This window comes from Thalassophryne amazonica, chromosome 6, assembly GCF_902500255.1.
Source record: "Thalassophryne amazonica chromosome 6, fThaAma1.1, whole genome shotgun sequence".
NCBI lineage: Eukaryota > Metazoa > Chordata > Actinopteri > Batrachoidiformes > Batrachoididae > Thalassophryne > Thalassophryne amazonica.
Window position 1 is genome coordinate 41,415,524 of NC_047108.1, and position 21,254 is coordinate 41,436,777.

The 21,254-nt window shown below is 40.0% G+C and overlaps 1 protein-coding gene and 2 non-coding genes across 3 annotated transcripts; all 3 read right to left on the reverse strand.

Annotated features, from left to right (window-relative positions):
• Positions 1–3,478: 3,478 nt before the first annotated feature.
• rpl10 (ribosomal protein L10) lies at positions 3,479–19,665 on the reverse strand. Its single transcript, XM_034172054.1, has 7 exons — positions 19,648–19,665; positions 19,502–19,533; positions 16,375–16,433; positions 14,513–14,620; positions 8,972–9,107; positions 8,610–8,772; positions 3,479–3,696 (listed from the first exon to the last, which is right to left on the reverse strand). The coding sequence occupies exons 2-7, from the start codon at positions 19,522–19,524 to the stop codon at positions 3,541–3,543; spliced, it is 645 nt and encodes a 214-aa protein (XP_034027945.1). The 5' UTR covers positions 19,525–19,533; positions 19,648–19,665; the 3' UTR covers positions 3,479–3,540.
• LOC117513153 lies at positions 5,065–5,178 on the reverse strand. Its single transcript, XR_004561472.1, has one exon. It is a non-coding gene; the product is annotated as a small nucleolar RNA SNORA70 (small nucleolar RNA).
• On the reverse strand, positions 16,026–16,158 carry LOC117513152. The gene has a single exon (XR_004561471.1). It is a non-coding gene; the product is annotated as a small nucleolar RNA SNORA70 (small nucleolar RNA).
• Positions 19,666–21,254: the final 1,589 nt, after the last annotated feature.

Consider the following 21,254-nt stretch of genomic DNA (forward strand, 5'->3'; position numbering starts at 1 on the left):
GTTCCAAACCAACAAAATTAATGCCTCGCAGATGTGAAGAAATCATGAAAAACTGTGGTTATACAACTAAATACTAGTTTAGTGATTCACAGGATTGTTAAAAAAGCAGTTTGAACATAGTTTTGAGTTTGTAGCGTCAACAGCAGATGCTACTATTATTGTGAACACCCCCTTTACTTTTTTTTTACTAATAGCCCAATTTCATAGCCTTAAGAGTGTGCATATCATGAATGCTTGGTCTTGTTGGATTTGTGAGAATCTACTGAATCTACTGGTACCTTGTTTCCCATGTAACAATAAGAAATATACTCAAAACCTGGATTAATCTTTTTAGTCACATAGCACTACTATTATTCTGAACACTATGTTCTGGGGCTGCTTTGCTGCATTTGGCACAGGGTGTCAGCGTACAATGAAACTTCAAGACTATCGAGGCACTCTGGAGTTAAACGTCCTGCCCACAGTCAAAGCTTGGTCTGTTGCAGATCACGGATTCTCCAACATGATGACGATCTAAAACAGCTATAAACACCCAAGAATGGCTAAGAACACCACAATGGACTATTCTGAAGTGTTCTATGAGCCATGATCTAAATCCTATTGTTGAACATCTGTGGAAGGACCTCAAACATGCAGTCTAGAGAAGGCACTCTTCAAACCTGAGACAGCCGGAGCAGTGGGCAAAAATAGCTGTTGACAGCCACACAAGTCTTGTCGAGAGTTACAAGACTCGCTTGAGTGCAGCGATTGCTTCAAAAGGTTGTGTAGCAAACCATTAAGGGTGCTATCATTGTCCAGGACAGTTTAATTATTGTCAAACTACAACTCAAAGCAACGTCTAAATTTCATGAGTTAATTGTCAATGTTTTTAATATTTTTGTCAGTTTCAAATTATTACAGTGATCATTTTGCGTTTTTCTTTTTACAGAAATGTAGGAACAATTTGTGCACCTCTTCTCCAAACATAAGCAATGTCTCTATGGACAAAGAGTTGCAGCTTTTTCCTCATCTGACCAAAGGACACACTTCTTGCATACATCTTTTTCCAGGTTGTCCTTAGCATTCTCTGGATTGGTGTCCCTTCTGCATATGTGGAGCATTTCTTGTGTGGCTCATTTTCTTGCCATTTCTCACTCGTTTGTGACAGATGGAAATGCTTTGACGACGACGACTCCTGCTTTGTCAGCAGCAGCAATTCTTTTCTCAAGTATAAACATCTTTTGTTTTTGGCAGGATGCCTTCTCAAGTGACAGCTCAAACCCTTACTGTCAGGGTCAAAACACAATATAATAATACACAAAAAACAATATAAGTTGCGCTGGTGATAATACAATGATATTATGATTATATTGTGATGTTATACAGTCAGGTGCATAATTTCTCTAACACTTACTGATGTTTTTATCTGGTGGGTACATTGGAAAATAACCCTGGTTGATTTAGTTTAGAAATGCTGTGTTGAAAGGTCCTAACATGGTAAAAAAAAAGCACAGGAAAATTGTGAATGTAAAATTTCATGGGGAGCAGGAGCACTAATGCATTTGCTCTCATTTGTATTTGTGTGTGTATACACACACACATACACACACAGTGTACATTCATCAGCAATAGGGTCCCAGTCTTTTTTGAACCCTACCATACCAGCTTAATTTATAAAGCACCTTAAGACGGCCAGCACTGACACAAAGTGCTGTACACTAAAAACAAAAAAGTTAAAATACAATAAAATGAAGTACCACTAAAACGCAACCTAAAACATTATCAAACTAAGCCTCATTTGTGTCAGAAGCCAAGGAATAAAATAGGTTTTTAAACAAACTAAAAATGGCCAATGAGGGTGTCTCCCTAACACCCAGAGACAAGATGTTCCACAGTTTGGGAGAAATGACAGAGAAAGCCCTGTCCCCTCTGAGCTTTCTCTTCGACCTAGCAGGAACAGCTGGTCAGCCAACCTGAGAGACCGACTAGGTGCGTAAGGCTGAAGAAGCCCAGAGACGTACAACGGAGCTAGACCATGTAGAGACTTAAAAATGAGCATAAGAATCTTAAAATGGACCCTAAAATGAACCAGCAACCAATGAAGTGCGGCCAAGACGTATGATCCCCCCTCCACGCCTGTCAGAAGCCGCACCGCAGCATTCTGGACCAACTGCAGACGGGAGAGAAGTGTCTGATTTACTCCCACATAAAACAAATTGCAGTAATCCAGACAAGATGATACAAAAGCGTGAATGACCATCTCAAAATGTTGCCTGGAAATAAAAGGTTTCAATGTTGTCAAATGCCGCAAGTGATAAAAACCAGATTTCACCACTGCTGCAATTTGACTGTCCAATTTAAGATCACGATCCATCTTAAAACCAAGATTAAGAATAACTGATTTAAAATATACCACCAGGGGTCCCAAAACGACAGAGGACTATAACATGACTGAAATTCTTCCAAAATTCCATTATCATTCAAAAAAAATTGCTTAGTTGACATTGAGCAATTTTTTCTAAAACTTTAGACAAAGCAGTTTAGAAATGGGCCTGTAATTGGCCAAAAAAAGAGTGATCAAGACTGGGTTTTTTCAGCAAAGGCTGGACCACTGCATGTTTGAATTTTGCTGGAACCACCCCAGAAGACAAACTACGATTTACAATTGCCAGCACTGGCTGCCCAATGCACCACAAAATTTCTTTAAAAGGCGTGGGGAGACAGGATCGTAAAAAACAGATTTGATGTGCCCTACTACACCTTCTAAAAATGAAAAGGTCAAAGGTTCAAAGTGAGTAAAAGTGACAGGACAAGAAACCAAGGCTGGAGGGTCAGATGTAGGAACTAAGAAGCCCTAATACTTGTATTATCCACTTTTTCCATAAAAAAGATGATATTGTGATATCTTTTTTTTTTAATGGAAAAAAATTATATTGTGGCATTTGATCACTTATGTGGACAGCTGCTCTGGTGTACTATTTTTGGCTGCAAACACCGAAGCAGCTGCAAAAAGTGCAGGGTTTTTTTTCGGTTCCCAGTGGAGAAGGGAAACGAGGCCCGCAGTAACATATTTGCTCTTTGACTTTACAAGGAAAGCAAGTTATTAGTTTACTGCCCAGAGCAAACAATGTCTCAGATGAGTGCATTTCTATTTTTACTTAACCAATGTCAATTATTGCAGATGTCTGCAAAAATGACACTAGCAACTTAAGTATAAATAATGTAAATGTGTGACACAAAAACTAAATATTGTGTTAATACAGTAGTAAATAAACAGCATTTGTAATATTACTGTCTTATCAGTAAGTTATTGTACAAGCCTCTAAGCAAAAGAATCCCACCGACCTTGCATGTAAGTAAATCATTTTGTTCGATTTATAGCTCATAATTTTCTAATATGTCCTGAATGCAGCATCATCTAATGAAAAAGCAGGTGTTGTGAGATTTGCACGAAGCACTGATGAAACATGCAATGAGCAGAAAGAGACCCGTCAACACCCTTTTGTAATCAAACCCACTTTATTGGCGCTGTACTGTGGTCACAGAAACCCTGCAGCAATTCTAGTTAGCATGAAGAGCCTTCCAGCGGGCCAGAGGGCCTCTGCTTGGGATGTACTTCACCCCACAGCCGTCTGGAATCAGACGCTTCTCAGCCATCATCTGATCAAAATCACAGGCATTGAACTTGGTGAAGCCATATTTCTTAGAGATGTGGATCTAAAGGGAAACAGAAACAGGTCAAGTTTAGACTGAGGACAGCTGACAAACCAAAAAATAAAACCACAATTTATACACTCAAACATGCCAACACACACAAAAAAGGTGCTTGAAACAATCAATGACAATTACGCAGTACAATGACCAATGGCTGTGAGATGGTATCCCTGAGACGGTTACTGAAGAATCCAGGGACACATCACGTAATCCCTGGGATTCTGAGCCTTTTGTTTATTTTCTGGGCGTGCGTTTATCCGCAGCAGACACACATTTCCCACAATCCACTGAGTGACCAAAATCCAATATGGCGGGTATGCAATCCCGCTATTGCATCACTACTTTTTTTTTGGTAACAATATAACCACTTTAATAATTGTCTTATTTGTACAAGAACTGAATCTGGACTGATTTCATTGTAAAGGATAAAACCTGGATGAAAATCTTTCCGAATCATCGTTTTTCACACTTTCCTGTTTCACTAAGTGCGGCTGTGCGCTGGAGACTGATTGTTCATGATTATTAAATAGCTGCTTTAGCAACTACGGAGCACAAAAGTCCACTGTTCACACAAATGATCATGTGATCGACTGTGAAAGAGTAAACAGTTGCAATGAAAACTATTTGCTTTTGTTTTCATATTAGAATGAGTGAACCCTCCTCTATCTCCCACTCATGCTCTCACCCCCATCTCTCTCTCTCTACCTCCCTCCCTCCATACCACACATGTCTTTGCTGTGCTCTTCTCCACTGAGCAAACTTGGGGCTTTTCAGAAACATGAAGCCTTTAAACTGTAAAATAAGCAATTAATTTCTGAATGTACCAGCAGCTATGGACACAGGAGGAGCTCTGATTATTTAACAAAGGAGTTATTGGAGTTTTTCTTCTTTCACTCAGGCAAACAGAGATGCTGTTATCAGCTGTGCTCTGTTCTGCCGTTACAAAGTGTTGTGGCCTCGTGGAACACTGAAGTCACTGACTGGGTATCTATTTTTTAAAAATGTACGTGAGAATGAGGAACTTGCCGACCAGCGGGACGCTATATGCAGTGCTGCAAAAATAAAATGTCATAGTGGCCGGATATGGCAAAATGACAGATATGATATCTATATCTACAAGATGCTGATAATTGGCCTGACCAGTAATCTGTCAACCCCTAATTTATACAGCACATTATTACGACTGTTTGCTTTGTCAGTCTTCTGGCACACCTCCCTGTCCAGTTGGACACGTTTAACGCACCAAGATTTGCCAACCTTCAAACTTACAAGAGGCAGCAGCAAACACTATGCTAACCTGGCCAGGAATATATTAGCATCAATGGTAACTCAAGTAATGTTATCACTTTGCTGTCATATAGTAGAAATACTGGGTGTATACAGCACCTCCCAGTTGAGAACATACACAACCAAAGAGTCACTGTCTGCAGGTTTTGCACACCAGAACCGCACTGTAGCGAGACCAGTCAGCTTAATAACCTGCAGAGATGTACTAGGACAGTACTGAATAATGGACTCAACCAACTGATGACAATTACACATGCACAGGAAACAAAGAAGAAACTTTAAAATTTTCATCTAGGACTGAATGTTTAATCAACTTTAGCAATTTCCAAAGCCTCCATAATAAACAGCAAACGTTCACCTCTTAAACCTTATGCTTGTTTCCAGATCCCTACTCAAAAATGACATGTCCCCCCCCAAAAAAAGAAGAAAAAAGTGAGTACAGAAACAACAAGGATTATTTGTAATGCTTGTTAGAGTACTGCAGAGGTGTAAGAACCAGTAAATGTGTTTCCAGGTCCGAGTAAATGAAGATGGCACAAAAATAAAATTTCATTTGTGCCCCCCCCCCCCCCCAAAAAAAGTACACTTTTATAGTGATTTGGTCTTTGGAATGATGCAGCTACAAAACGAAACCTCTATAAAATCTTAGTACAACTTCTGACCACTACATGCATACCAAAACCGATGCCAAAAACAGAAGCACAGAAGTTCTGGAAAGGATTGTGTAGAGTAATATTTAAGTGGGCTCTCCAAATTGGCCATTTTGGCCACATTTGGCACAATGTGTGGCATTTGAGATTTCTCAGCTACCAAATTACAACCCCAATTCCAATGAAGTTGGGCCGTTGTGTAAAATGTAAATATAAACAGAATATAATGGTTTGCAAATCCTCTTCAACCTATATTCAATTGAATACACCACAAAGACAAGATATTTAATGTTCAAACTGATAAACTTAATTGTTTTATGCAAATATTTGCTCATCTTGAATTTTTTTGCGCTTCATAATGTGCCACACATTTTCAATGGGCGACATGTCTGGACTGCAGGTAGGCCAGTCTAGTACCCGCACTCTTTTATTATGAAGCCACGCCGTTGTAACACATGCAGAATGTGGCTTGGAACTGTCTTGCTGAAATAAGCAGGGACATCCCTGAAAAAGATGTTGCTTGGATGGCAGCATGCGTTGCTCCAAAACCTGGATGTACCTTTCAGCATTGATGATGCCATCACAGATGTGTAAGTTGTCTATGCCATGGGCACTAACACACCCCCATACCATCACAGATGCTGGCTTTTAAACTTTGGCTGGTAACAATCTGGATGATCATTTTCCTCTTTTGTCCGGAGGACACGATGTCCATGATTTCCAAAAACAATTTGAAATGTGGACTCATCAGACCACAGCACACTTTTCCACTTTGCGTCTGTCCATTTCAAATGAGCCCAGGCCCAGAGAAGGCAATGGCGTTTCTGGATGTTGTTGATGTATGTCTTTCACTTTGCATGGTAGAGTTTTAACTTGTGCTTGTAAATGTAGTGACGAACTGTGTTAACTGACAATGGTTTTCTGAAGTGTCCCTGAGCTCACGCGGTAAGATCCTTTACACAATGATGTCGGTTTTTAATGCAGTGTCGCCTGAGGGATCGAAGGTCACGGCCATTCAATGTTAGTTTTTGGCCTTGCCGCTTACATGTAGAAAGTTCTCCAGATTCTCTGAATCTTCTGATTATATTATGGACTGTAGATGATGGAATCCCTAAATTCCTTGCAATTGAACATTGAAAAAACATTCTTCTTAAACTGCTGGACTATTTTTTCCACACAGTTGTTCACAAAGTGGTGATCCTCGCCCCATCTTTGCTTGTGAACAGCTGAGGCTTTTGAGCTGGCGTGCCCAACCAGTCGATCGCATGAAGAAGAAAAAAAAAAACCTGTCACTGGACTCGAGAGGATTTAGTGCTGCTCTAACAGACTGATGCAGCAGGTGGCAGCAATGCACCAACAAGGATGCCGGCTGCCCGTTAAACGCCATGGTGGATAAGAACAATTATAATTTTCATCCTGTATTATTTTTTCATTTATTCGAATGGTAAATCCATCTGTCTTATCTGCACTGTAAATGTGGCTTTACTGAAGAAAGGGAATTTGGAGCGGCATTTCAGACGATTCACAAGAAATACGATGCTAATGTCTAATGCTAACCCGACTAAATCCCCTCTGCCCGCTCGAAAAGTCCAGGAACTGAAAAGTTGGTGAGCAGCACAATGATTCATGGTACATAAACATGAAGAGTGATGAATGTGGCCAACAAAACTGCAGTGTTGTTTTCGGGCCAGGAGTCTGAGGACACATTTATTCTGTTCTGCTGCTGCTGTGTTCAATTACCGTTGGAAATTACACTCTGTTTGCTTGGATTTTATCTGGGTGGGGGGGTCTGTTTCACTGGGCTCAGGCACCTTATTTAGGCCAGAATTAATCTTTTGTGTGGATACAGTGAATTATTTGAACAAAAATAAAACAAAAACCCCACTCCTGCCACAAGCAACTGCTGAGTCTTCTGCCTGAAATTAAAGAATTTCTGAAACATTCAAACCATGCTGAATATGCACAGCTTTTGGATTTGAAAGCAAATTTAAAAGCAAATTACATGTGCTATCAAGCAGGTTACAACAATGAGACCTGCAAACTTTCCACACACAGACGCAGAACTTAAGCACCAGGACACAGACTGGGCAGAGCCTGAGATTGCACGTTATGATGAACATGTGCAGAGCCTGTTGTCAGTTTTGTCTGTTGTCCATTTAGGGAAAATACAGATGTGGACTGTATATCGTCCAAAGTGGCATCACTCTTCAACCTGGATTCTCACATTGAAAAATGACACTGAGCTCAAATCCATAGCAACACCTGACACGAATGTCCAAATCTGGAATCTAATACAGACAGAGAGTGTCTTGAGTGCTTTCTTACGGCCGCACTCAGCTCCTACTGTCCGGACCATCAGAGACGAGCTTCCTCCTCTCGGGGCCAGAAGTCCCACTAAAGTAGGGAACAACTACTTTTCCAATTTGAGGACAGTCCTAGGCTTACTTGTGCCAGAAAATTGAGTTATTATATTGGTGCACAATATATTGCGGCTACACTGTAGCGTTTGATATGGCTTGGTAGACCTCGATACACTGTCAACTTTAAAAGTAGATCTCAGTTCAAAAAAGATTGGGCACCCCTGCGTTTGACGATGCTCCTTTTATACCCAATCATGATACTCACCTGTTTCCAATTAGGTGTTCTTTGAGCATTCATCAACTTTCCCAGTCTTTTGTTGCCCCGTCCCAACTTTTTGAAATATAACCTAGGGCTCTGGCTTCGTGGCGAGAGAATCTGTTTAGCTGTTGGAGAGGGAGGTTTACTTGCTACTAAAGCACAGCGACTGCTGCTGGCCTGTCACACAAGCAAGGTCAGACTGAAGACTATAGTATTTGCAGCTGGACACTTAGAGATTACACAGTTTATTGTACATCGATAAATGTACAGTTTGCGCAGCCAGCATGTTATTTTACAAGAAAAGAGTTTGTTCAATTTGCAGAAAATATGGAATGTAGGTTTCAGATCACAAACATTTACCTTCTGGCGTCCAGGGAACTTGAACTTGGCTCTGCGCAGAGCTTCAACCACATGCTCCTTGTTCTGGGTCTTGGTACGCACAGACATGATTACCTGAACCAATGTGCACACGGGCACAGTACCCTGCGGCTTACCAAAAGCACCACGCATTCCAGTCTGGAGCCTAAAAACCACAAAGCAGCAAACCATTACACAACAGCAGCCAACATGACATTTTGGATCAAAATTAATCAATTTTGCCAAAACTAATTTATGGGAGATGCTGATAATCAACAGCGTACCAGGCACTCAGATTAAAAAGTATCCTTGTCACATTTGATTTACTTTGAAATTCATCATACACCAAAGACAAGTGCACTCACCTATCAGCTCCAGCACACGATAACATTTTGTTGATGCGGATGACATGGAAGGGGTGCAGACGCATTCGGATGTGGAAACCATCCTTACCACAGGCTTCACATGTACTTGTTACACAGATACGGGCCGCCTCCAGGGCTGCATGAAGGCAAAGAAATCAACATGACACCTAAGAATTCAGAACGGTTATAGATTCCAGCAACGGAAGTAACAGAAAACATTAGGGATGGGTATTGATAAGATTTTATCGATCGATACCATTATTGATGCCGCTTATCGATCTGATTCCTTATGAATACCTCTTGTGAATTTTCTGTGTACTAAAAGTAGGCTTTACAGGTTTTCCATGTCAACATTTTATTGAGTCTTAAAGTAAATAAATATGAAACTGGTCACGGCATCCTTGATCTCTGGACATAAATAGAAATAAACAAAATCTGTAGTTTTTGTCAAAAGCATTTCCTTTCAGACATTATTAGCATGAATGTCACTCCATACATCTGAGCTGAGCTCTTGCAACTGGCTGTGCTGCACGTCTCATTTTGAGAGGAAAAAACATTTTAGTTGATTGTAGTTTATTGTCTGTTAGAACATTTGGAAAGAGGTGTCATTTTATTTAAAGCGGCGATTCGCTTTGAAGTTATTAATTCCGGCCGGACTGTAATATGACTCAGCAGAGAGCGGCGCATCATTTGAAGCTGTGTGAACGGAACGGAGGACTATTCTCGTTTCTTGACTGCAACAAGAGTCCCAGTTAGTGCCTTTAATCTGCACAAAAGTGATTCACGATTGACATATTTTAATGGCTTTGAGAGGGGTTAAGAAGCGGATTTGCCACTTCTGAAGAGCAGCGAATCGAAACACTTCTTCATTGGTTCAAGCTTCGAAACGGTGTCACGCTGCAAAAGCGGTTGATTACAGAGCCGCTGCAGGGTCTGCAATCAACATAGAGAAATGATCATTTTCCCGACAAACACCCTCAAAAACAACGGCCGCTCTGAAGGACCGATAAGGGAATCATTAAGCAAAAAGGCTATTGATATCAGTGGATCAAATCATTTCTTAACAATACCAGAAAAAAAAAAACGGTTCTCGATCCCCAATCCTAGGAAACATGTAACACCTCAACGAGGCACTATGTAAGTCTGGTCAATTTTTTTTGCTTTTTTGGGTCACATTCTTCTCTAAGTAGCTCCCACTATAGCTTGGAAGTATGTGGTTTATAAAACTGTTGTAAAAACTCACTGCTGCCCTCCACCATGCCCCGCTATTCACGTGCATTTGTTTTCAACAGAGCCAGCGAACGCAATCCTTGGAGCTAAGTCAAGTGATATTCAAAACAGCGAGATTCTCCCCAATACAAGTTATTTAGCAATTAGAATTATTCTGAAACTGTAACATTAAGGGGTCAATCCATATGAACTCAAACAGAGGTCCCATGGTGACCGACTCAGATTTGGCAAAAATAATGAATAATTAAAAAAATGCCAGTATGGTTCATCTGTAAAGTATTCATTCACCAGCGCTTCACTTTTAACCACATTTTGTTATGTTACAGCCTTATTCCAAAATGGAGTAAATACATTTTTCCCCCTCAAATTCTACTCATACACCCCCTAATGACAACATGAAAAGGTTTTTTTTTTTTTTTTTTTTTTGGCAATTTATTAAAAATAAAACACTAAGAAATCACATGTATGTAAAGTATTCACACCCTTTGCTCAATACTTTGTTGATGCACCATTGCCCATTACTCTGCAGCACCTCTCAAGCTCCATCAGGTTGGATGGGGAGCGTCGGGTGCACAGCCATTTTCAGATCTCTCTAGAGATGCTTGATCGGATTCAAGTCTGGCCTCTGGCTGGGTCACTCAAAGACATTCATAGAGTGGTACTGAAGCCAGTCCTTTGATATCTTAGCTGTGTGTTTACGGTCATTGTCCTGTTGAAAGATGAACCATTGCCCCAGTCTGAGGTCAAGAGGACTTTGGAGCAGGTTTTCATCCAGGATGTCTCTGTACATTGGTGCATCATCTTTCCCTCAATCCTGACTAGTCTCCCAGTTGTGGCTGCTGAAATACAACCCCTGGCAAAAAGTACGAATCACCGGCCTCGGAGGATGTTCATTCAGGTGTTTAATTTTGTAGAAAAAAGACAGATCACAGACATACACAAAAACTAAAGTCATTTCAAATGACAACTTTCTGGCTTTAAAGAACACTATAAGAAATCAAGAAAAAGATTGTGGCAGTCAGTAACGGTTACTTTTTTAGGACCAAGCAGAGGAAAAAAAAAATATGGAATCACTCATCTGAGGGAAAGAATTATGGAATCACCCTGTAAATTTTCATCCCCCAAACTAACACCTGCATCAAATCATATCTACTCGTTGACATTGACCCTATGCCATGACATTGACCCTATGTGTCTTTTTACAAGGAATGTTTTTCGCAGTTTTTGCTCTATGGCAAGATGCATTATCATCTTGAAACATCCCAAACATCCTTTCAATTGTCCAAATATCAACGTAACTTGTGCATTTATTGATGATGTAATGACAGCCATCTCCCCAGTGCCTTTACCTTACATGCAGCCCCATATCATCAATGACTGTGGAAATTACATGTTCTCTTCAGGCAGTCATCATTATAATCTCACTGGAACGGCACCAAACAAAAGTTCCAGCATCATCACCTTGCCCAATGCAGATTCGAGATTCATCAATGAATATGACCTTCATCCAGTCATCCACAGTCCACGAATGCTTTTCCTTAGCCCATTGTAACCTTGTTTGTTTTTTCTGTTTAGGTGTTAATAATGGCTTTCGTTTAGCTTTTCTGGATGTAAATCCCATTTCCTTTAGGCGGTTTCTTACAGTTCGGTCACAGACGTTGACTCCAGTTTCCTCCCATTCGTTTCCTCATTTGTTTTGTTGTGCATTTTTCGATTTTTGAGACATATTGTTTTAAGTTTTCTGTCTTGACGCTTTGATGTCTTCCTTGGGCTACCAGTATGTTTGCCTTTAACAACCTTCCCATGGTGTTTTGTATTTGGTCCAGAGTTTAGACACAGCTGACTGTGAATAACCAACATCTTTTGCAACATTGCATGATTTACCCTCTTAAGAGTTTGATAATCCTCTCCTTTGTTTCAATTGACATCTCATCGTGTTGGAGCCATGATTCATGTCAGTCTACTTGGTGCAAACAGCTCTCCAAGGTGTGTTCACTCCTTTTTAGATGCAGACTAACGAGCAGAATCTGATATGATGCAGGTGTTAGTTTTGGGGATGAAAATTTACAGGGTGATTCCATAATTTTTTCCTCAGAATTGAGTGATTCATATTTTTTTCCTCTGCTTGGTCTAAAAAAGTAACCGTTACTGACTGCCACAATCTTTTTTTCTTGATTTCTTATAGTGTTTCTTAAAGCCAGAAAGTTGCCATTTGAAATGACTTTAGTTTTGTGTCATGTCTGTGATCTGCTTTTTTTCTACAAAATTAAACAATTGAATGAACATCCTCAGAGGCTGGTGATTCCATAATTTTTGCCAGGGGTTGTACATCCCTACAGCATGATGCTGCCACCACCATGCTTCACTGTCGGGATGGTGCCTGGTTTCCTCCAAACATGACACCGGGCATTCACACCAAAGAGCTCAATCTTTGTTGCATCAGACCAGAGAATTTTGGTTCTCATGTTCTGAGAGTCCTTCAATGCCTTCAGCAAACTCCAGGTGGGCTGCCATGTGCCTTTTACCAAAGAGTGGTTCAGTCTAGCCACTCAGGCATGACTGGTGGACTGCTGCAGAAACTGCTGTCCTTCTGGAAAGTTCTCTGTCCACAGAGGAATGCTGGAGCTCTGAGAGTGACCACTGGGTTCTTGGTCACCTCCCCACCTAAGGCACTTGAAGCTCTATACACAGTTTTTTTCTTTTTAAATTCTCTTAATAGGCCTACTATAACGCGAATTACGATTAATAATTTCTGCAATGTTTTTTGGTGAATTTTATGGTCATATTTGGTGCGCATATTTGCAGAAAACTGCAGTAAGAAGTCATTCCTTCCTCATTCAGCTCGATTTCAGGGCAGGATAAGCAGAGTAAAAAAACCACACCTTCTTGTTTATCATTGGCGGAAAAGCATGACCTAAGCCAATCAGATCAGCAACCCACGTAGGGTGGTCTCTCAGACTTTCTGGACAAAACTCCAAAGGCAGACAAAAGTACTAATACTGCCTCCAGCTGGACAGAAGCAGGAATGACAAAGCATGAGGTCATTCCAATGTTGAAAATTACATGTCAGACAAGTCAGAGAGGTCTTGTTTTGGACAAGAATTGTTCTTCTGAGTGGCACAAATATAATTTGTGCTGCATCTCATATGCAATGACAATAGTTGCACCAAAAAGGCCAGAAGAATTTCCTGCATTTTAATGTAAATTGTTGTATATATCTTTTTTTTTTTTTCTTCATTTGTTCATCTTTGATCTTTGGAATTTATATTTGAGTTCTAACTTGTAAAAATGGTGCCTGTGTTCATTTGCACTATTTTGCACCATACAGTGCTGAGTTTTAATTTTGAGTTTTGAGAGCTGCACAATAAATGTTCTTAAAATTACATTAGATTTGTTTGTAGTTTTTTGCCCCACCGAGGGGCTTGCTTTAAGATGCTCCATTTCAGCCATTACAAGCAAGTATTTTCAGACATTGTTTACCAAAATCAGAATGCTTTAAGTGGATACGTTTTTGTCAGGATGTGATGATAAATCCAACTGAAATGAACAGGTAAATTAAGACTTTATATTTACTTCGTGTGAATGGTTAATATTTGGAACACACTGTTTGCATGAGGACTGCAGCTTTCAGCCAATAGACAGCATTAATGGGCCTATTTCGACTTATGAGCAAATTACAAGAAACATGCCTCAACAATTGTATAACTTACCTACCAACTTATGTCCTGCATTTGCAGGACATGACGAGGAAAAACGGGCGTTACTGAGAAGGAGCCTTATATTACATGATCAGCAAGGGAGCACGTCAGGAAAAAAAGATGCCTGCAGTGCAAAATATATCCCAGGAAAGAGGTGGTGGGGGAAATGTCTGAATTTTGCCATGTCAATATGTGTCAAAATCTGTCAAGAAGATGCCAGATTCTGACACCTGACATTTTATTGAAAGCAGTGCCTGGTAATTTATGCTGGACACCACCACAGTATTAGTCCTGCAGTGCTGATGCACGTACTGTGGATGTGCTAAAATGACTGATTTCCAAATGAATGGATATTTGTGTTATTTTCCTGATTATGTTGAAACGATCTGGCTACCCAGGGAGTTGCAGTCACCAGGCTTGTACCATTACATGGGAAACACTGATAATTAAATTGATTTTGTGCTATTTGTCACTTGCATGTGTTTTGAGAATTTTATGACATTGTGTCTGAAGTTTTTGTTGGCGTTGCACAGGTTAGCAGTGGCTAATGTTTCAGTCAGATTTTACATTAAATGGGAAAGGAGACATTGGACATAGCTTGGTAATACCTCACCTTCTGAAGACAGCTGCTCATATTCATCAGAGACCATATGACCACACAGGGGGAACTCATCCACCTTGGCCTTCTTCCTGCCCAAGTCAAAGATCCTGATTTTAGGATCTACCAACAGAGATTAGCACAAAATAAATGAGAGCACACCACTGCTGTATGTATTTGTTACACTTCAAAATAGGGCCAATATAACCACATCAAGGTCAGTGCTGAAATTAATAAAACTGGAAACACTGTTCAACAGGCAGCTCTGACTAGGGATGGGTACTGTTAAGATTTGATCGATATTGATGCTATTATCAACTCCGGCTATCGATCAGATTCTTTATCAATACCTCTTGTGAATTTTCTGTGCACGAAAAGTAGGCTTTATAGGTTTTCTATGTCGACAACATTTTATTGCGTCTTAGTAAATAAGTAAATAAATATTAAACTGGTCACTGGATCCTTGATCTCTGGACATAAATAAAATGGTGAATGCTAAATATCTGTACATAAATAAAAACAAATAAAATCTGTACATAGTGGATCCTAGATCTCTCTGGACATAAATCTGTACATGGTCACTGGATCCTAGATCTCTGGACATAAATAAAAATAAATACAATCTGTACATGGTGGATCCTATGTTCTCTGCATATAAATAGAAATAAACCAAATCTGTAGTTTTTGCCAAAGCATTTCCTTTCAGGTAATGAGACAAATTTAACTCCATAGCCTCTGAGCTGAGCTCTTGAAGCAGGCTATGCTGCATTTCAAGATCAATGTATTCATCAAGAAAGGAGGACGGTCTCATTTTGGGAGAAAAACAAAGTTTTGGTCTGTTGTAGTTTATTGTTTGTATTACAATGTTTGGAAAGAGGTGTCATTTAATTTAAAACAGCAATTCGCTTTGAGGTTATTAATTCTGACCGGAATCTATCTTTCCAACTTTACTCAGCAGAGAGCTGCACAGTGTTTGGAGCTGTGCAATTAGTGTCACAAAAACAGAGGATATCCTTATTATTATTTCCTTTATCTGAGCTTCAGTTTATCAACCAGCAAAGCGGGTCCAGCTCACGCCAGACAAGCATTGAACTCTAGTGTGGACAATTCTCTTTTCTTGCCCGCAACAAGAGTCCCAGTTAGTGACTTTAATCAGCACAAAGATGAGTCACGATTACCATCTTTAAAAGGCTTTGAGGTTAATGAAGTAATTTCAGACCCGCTGCTTCGCTTTCAGATACAGTGGGCCCGCAATCAACATAGAGAAATCATCATTTCCCGATACACACCCTCGAAAACGGCCGCTCTGGCGTAATGTGAACTTAAGAACCGACAAGGGAATCATTAAGCAAAAAGGCTATTGATGTTGGTGGATCGAGTCATTTCTTACCAATTCTTACAAGAACCTTTTTCAATACCCATCCCTAGCTCTGACCGTGATTAATATCAGCTGTTAAGAGCTAGAAAATTAGATGATAAATGAAACGCCCATTTGAACAGCAATGCAATAAAAGGTACCAAAATAACATTTTGTCTCAGTGGTCCCTTAAAGAACTCAGCACCTCCCAGCTGAGGACATACACAACCAAAGAGTCACTGTCTGCAGCCTTTGCACACCAGAACCGCACTACAGCGAGACCAGTCGGCTTAATAAGCTGCAAATCACGCCAATCAAAACCAGAATCTCTCAAATGTTTAGAAGCCAGAACTGGCCAAAGAAGCTTGCCTTGGCATTTATGGCAAATTTAAACCAATTGCTGAGTTCAAATTAAGAAGTGATTCATAGATTTGCATGATTTATACACATCCTGTCTGTCATGTCTGTACCAAGCTGAAAGGGAATTTTATCATAAAGACCACACGTGAAAACAACTCACCAGGCACACCCCTACAAAAGCGGGACTTGGGGTAGGGCTTGTTCTTGCAGTATCGGTAGCTGTTGAAGACAATAAAACAATTCACATTCATGCGCAGGACTGTGTGACTTTATACTTGTTCATAAAGCTTTAGGGGAAAAAAGCAACCACAACAGGGCTTAAATCTACTTTCGCATTACCTTGTATAACAAAGTGCAAACTCTACAATGACAACTGGGGGTCTGTATGTAAACTTATAGAGGACAACCAATTATCAGTCTGGCTGATAATTGGTCAATTGGATAATCCATTATACGTATAAAATAGACAAAATCCGTGATATGTATGTAATGGATTAGGTACAGCCAGGAGGCGCCGAACAACCTACAGGGAATCCCCAGCACCAATGAGTCTTATGTATTTCCTTGATTAAAAGTCTGACGTGCCTCATTTAACGACCGGGACAAACCTTCATCTGAAACACATAAGCGCCTGCCTTATATAAGTGCCGGACATTATGTGCATTAAAAGATTACATTTGGTCGAGTCACTTTTTTTTTTTTTTTTTTAAGTCCGGTGCGGAGTGGTACTTCAAAATCCTAAAGCCCGATTCATGCTTCTGCAACTCTGTAACTCCATGGCCACACAATGACGTCAACATGCGCATTACCTTTTTAAAGTTTTTGTCGCGTCTTTATACAATTTGCAGCAAGAAACAGCGGCTTTTTCTGGATTCATTTGGTCCTTCAACGAGCTCCACTTTATACAACCATAAACCTCAAACCAACGATACAGTACGTACAATTTCGTCTATCAGTTGCGGGTCATTTGAGCGTCTTTTCGCCGACTTTGTGTTGTGAAGTTGGTTATATTTGCGGCTATTTCTGCCAAATGTAACTGATCCATGACTGAAATGTAATCTGTGTGCGCAATGCAAAAACTATTAAAATATGATGGGAGAGGAAGTAGGGAAACCATAAAAGTGACGTATCGCAGTGCTTTGTGGCCTGCTTCATTTAGCAGGTGCACGATAGGCTCCCGAGAGCCTGTCAGAGGGCTGTGATCTAAAGCGGTTTTGGGTTCGTCACACCCAGAGATGTGTGTGAAATTTAACACCATATTACATTGCAGGCAACAAGCAGCATTTTGTTAATAATCACCGGCCTCGAGTTACAACCTGCCTCGTTTAGGTCCCGTGTCTGAGCACGGTTTGAAAAAAATAAATAAAACAAACAAACAAACAGCTTGTCTTTTAATCAAGGAAATACAGTGCCCACTTTCCTTGAATTGGCATGTGTCAGTGCTAAACTTCATTTCATACCTCTGTTACTGGGCATGTTCAGACTGTCCAGTATATGCAAGGGGATTTTTAATGGAACAAATTACGAAGAGGCGCGATGATTTGTCCAATATGAGTGAAAATCTGTTATACAAAATCTATTATATAGTGTTTATTACATGGAAAACCATACAAAAGCATTGGGACTTTTGCTTTTGTTCGATGAAACAAATCTCCGGTTTATATGATGACTGTTTTGGCGAGTTTTACTGTGTCACATACAATGACAATAAAAAAGGCCCTTCTTTTCCTCATGATAGAGGTCAGAATCTCAGAACTTCCATGGGTCCTGAACGCAGCATAAAACTCAAAACCCTATCATGAGCTAACCAGCTACCTAAACTAATGACAGTTCAAGGTAAAAACACTTAAGTACACCAATTCTTATTGCCACTGAAGAAGCGAAAGTGGAAGTGGCTGGCAGCATATAGATGATCCCCTATGGAGGCAAACATGGACATGTTTGTCTCATTAAATGTAACAAAACGTACTGCTCGGATGGGGCACTGCATTCCTCTCCAAGTTGACTGCCAATGGAGGGGCCTATTGTACAAGTCGGCCTTGTATCTACAACTGGCTTATAAGCCAGTGGAAAGCAGTGACACATGATGCTAAGGTAAGCAACTAACAATCTAACTGGTCACCAAAAAATAAAGATTCTGGACAATGAGTGAGGTACATGTGCATGTTTACATCAACAGGATCCTCTCCATGCTGTGAGACACTTCTAATGGCATTTTCACCTCATTCAGTGTTTTAGCTTGCCTCATACAATTCCACATGCTCCCCTCCACAGCATGTCTTTTCTGGTTCTCTCCCTCAGCCCCAACCAGTCCCAGCAGAAGACTGCCCCTCCCTGAGCCTGGTTCTGCTGGAGGTTTCTTCCTGTTAAAAGGAGTTTTTCCTTCCCACTGTAGCCAAGTGCTTGCTCACAGGGGGTCGTTTTGACCGTTGGGGTTTTACATAATTATTGTATGGCCTTGCCTTACAATATAAAGCGCCTTGGAGCAACTGTTTGTTGTGATTTGGCGCTATATAAAAAAATTGATTGATTGACTATTTAGCCAGTTAACCCGTGATGATGTTTGCATTCCAAATAAATATTGTATCAATTTAATTTGTTTCTGACCCTTGTGATAAGATGAACCTTAAAACATCTAAAAACAGAACCCTGGTTGAAAACGGTTCATAGTGAAGTCACCCCACTGGTGTAACACAGTATTTCAATTCTGATATGTTCATGTAATAGATTATTTATATACACCAGTAGCATAATACACTATTCTTAGTTTTTTAGTGAGATGTTTTAAGGTAGGAGAATATAACTGTCAGAAAAGCCCACTGATGGGAGAAGCAGGGAGTGATGCCCAGTTCTATACATCAACGGATAGCTGGAGTGGGATGACTTCTCTCGCTACCGCTGAAAACTGTCAGTTCATATTTAAGCAACAACTAAAGCCAAGGAGTTATAATGTACCAAAGACTTTCTCAAACTAATCAGCGTTTTATGAGGTCTGACGTGCACATAAAGTGGGTTTATGAGGAAACACTGTAGTCATTTCAAATCCCGTGTGCTGTTAGCATTAAGACAGCCGAGGTTATATTAGCTCCGAGTACTTTTAATAAGTTTAGCGTTTTCAGCGACGTAACCAAGTGCTGAGTGCAGTAAAGCAGCGGTGTGTAGCTGTTGGTTTGTCAGAGTGGCAGCAGTCTGACCCACACACAGTGAACACATGGTGCCGAGTCTGTAGCCGCCGCTGCCATTTTACTCTGACGGCTAATTCTTCTTAAACTACCAACTCAACTCACCAGCGGGCTGGACGACGGCCCATGTTTGCGAGCTGTAAGGAGAAAAATGTATTAATAACTGCAAAAAATAATAACTACGTGAAAAAGATGGTTAAATCGACGTATTTTCAAAACAACCGCAGAAAAAGCGTCTGACCACGACTCACCTAATGGAGGAAAGGAAGGGGAGGAGACTTCCGCCACGTCACGTGGACAAAAGAACTCTGGGAAAATGTTATTTTCAATAACGCGTTTTTATTATTATTATTATTTAATTTTTTGCGTTACTGTGCATGTCACGAGATAATTCGGTATATATATATATATATATATATATATATATATATATATATATATATATATATATATATATATATATATATATATATATATATATATATATATATATATATTTAATTTTAGGAATCCAAGAAAAAGGCAGAGGCAGTTTCAGTGAATGCTGGGAAGTGAAGTTTTTATGACGACAGTTTGACGAGAACCCGCAGATTTTCAGTCAACTGATGGTGTTATAATAAGCACCATAATTCATTTTTAAAATATTAACATATGGTGAGAAGGCTATTGCATAAACAACCAACTCTACTGCTAAAACAAAACTTTGTAACTTGCCGTTTGGATCCTCAACAGACTCTAATCCACATTTCCTACAAGTCCTTCATTTCTCAATAGTGCAGCAGATAAGAAAATATTTAGGGTGGAATCGTGCAAATGGTGAGAGAAGCACCAAATTCGGCGCAAGTACTCCTTAGAAATTCCTCTTTTGATTGCTTGGCCACTTGAATTTTCAATTGGCGGTCAGGTAGCTGTCAATTGAAGAATTATACAGGGGTCAAAATTAAAGGATGCTCCAGTCATATTGAAAACTAACCCACATTATTTGCCTGATCATAAAGATTCCAAAAAGGTATAGTTTGGAGCATCTATGACTGAATTCTATGGAGTTATGAATAAAACCAGCAAGAATGGTGACAAAGGTCAGTTTCAGTTTGTACAGGGGTTAAAAATTAAAGCTGCTCCAATTTTGGTAAAAGTGATGCAAATTATTAGTTGAATTAACAGGGTTTTAAAAATGAATAGCTTGCACCATGTGTCATGCTTAGTTGTCATGTTACAGGGTAACATATGTCACATGTCATAGAATCCAATGGATGCTGACCTTGTTTGACCTTTTCTTTGGAGACCAAGCATTCAACACTGTCAAAACGATTCCATTTATTAATCATATTAGCTCAACCAATAATTTGCACCACTTTGCACCAAAAATGTGAGCAGGACTCAACACTTTTCTCAAGCTCCATTTCAATCAGAAGATGAGAAAAATGTTGACTCCTGGTGGACGTGCTAGGCTTTCCTGCTTCTGATTACAAAATTCAGCAAGTGTATCCTTCTGGGCATCTCGCTGTTAACAACCAAAGGTTAATCTTCAAATTAAGGATGTCATGAGAACTGATGCTTCTGCACGAAGTCAAAACCAAATTCTGAAAATGTGACAATACTAGTTTCAAGACTGTGTCATTACTGCCATCGGTACAGAGGACACAATTTCTACAAAACTGTTGTTTCATTCCACATGTGTAGCCACATGACATTTCTTTGTGGCTCGCGGGGGGAGTTTGAACACCAGTGTTTACAAACTACCACATCAGCAGAAGGAGAATCTCCACTAGCAAATATAGTAGGAATATATTTTGAAACTGGACTTTATCTTGTTAAAACAACTATCACTGCACTGGAAAAAGATTTACAGCCCAGC

Excerpts from the sequence above, each read along its gene's own strand:
- rpl10 (XM_034172054.1), bottom strand. The coding sequence starts at position 19,524 with ATGGGCCGTCGTCCAGCCCGCTG. Across the intron at positions 16,434-19,501 it reads GGCCGTCGTCCAGCCCGCTG|CTACCGATACTGCAAGAACA; the intron begins GTGAGTTGAGTT and ends TGTCTTCAACAG. Across the intron at positions 3,697-8,609 it reads AGTTCCCTGGACGCCAGAAG|ATCCACATCTCTAAGAAATA; the intron begins GTAAATGTTTGT and ends GTTTCCCTTTAG.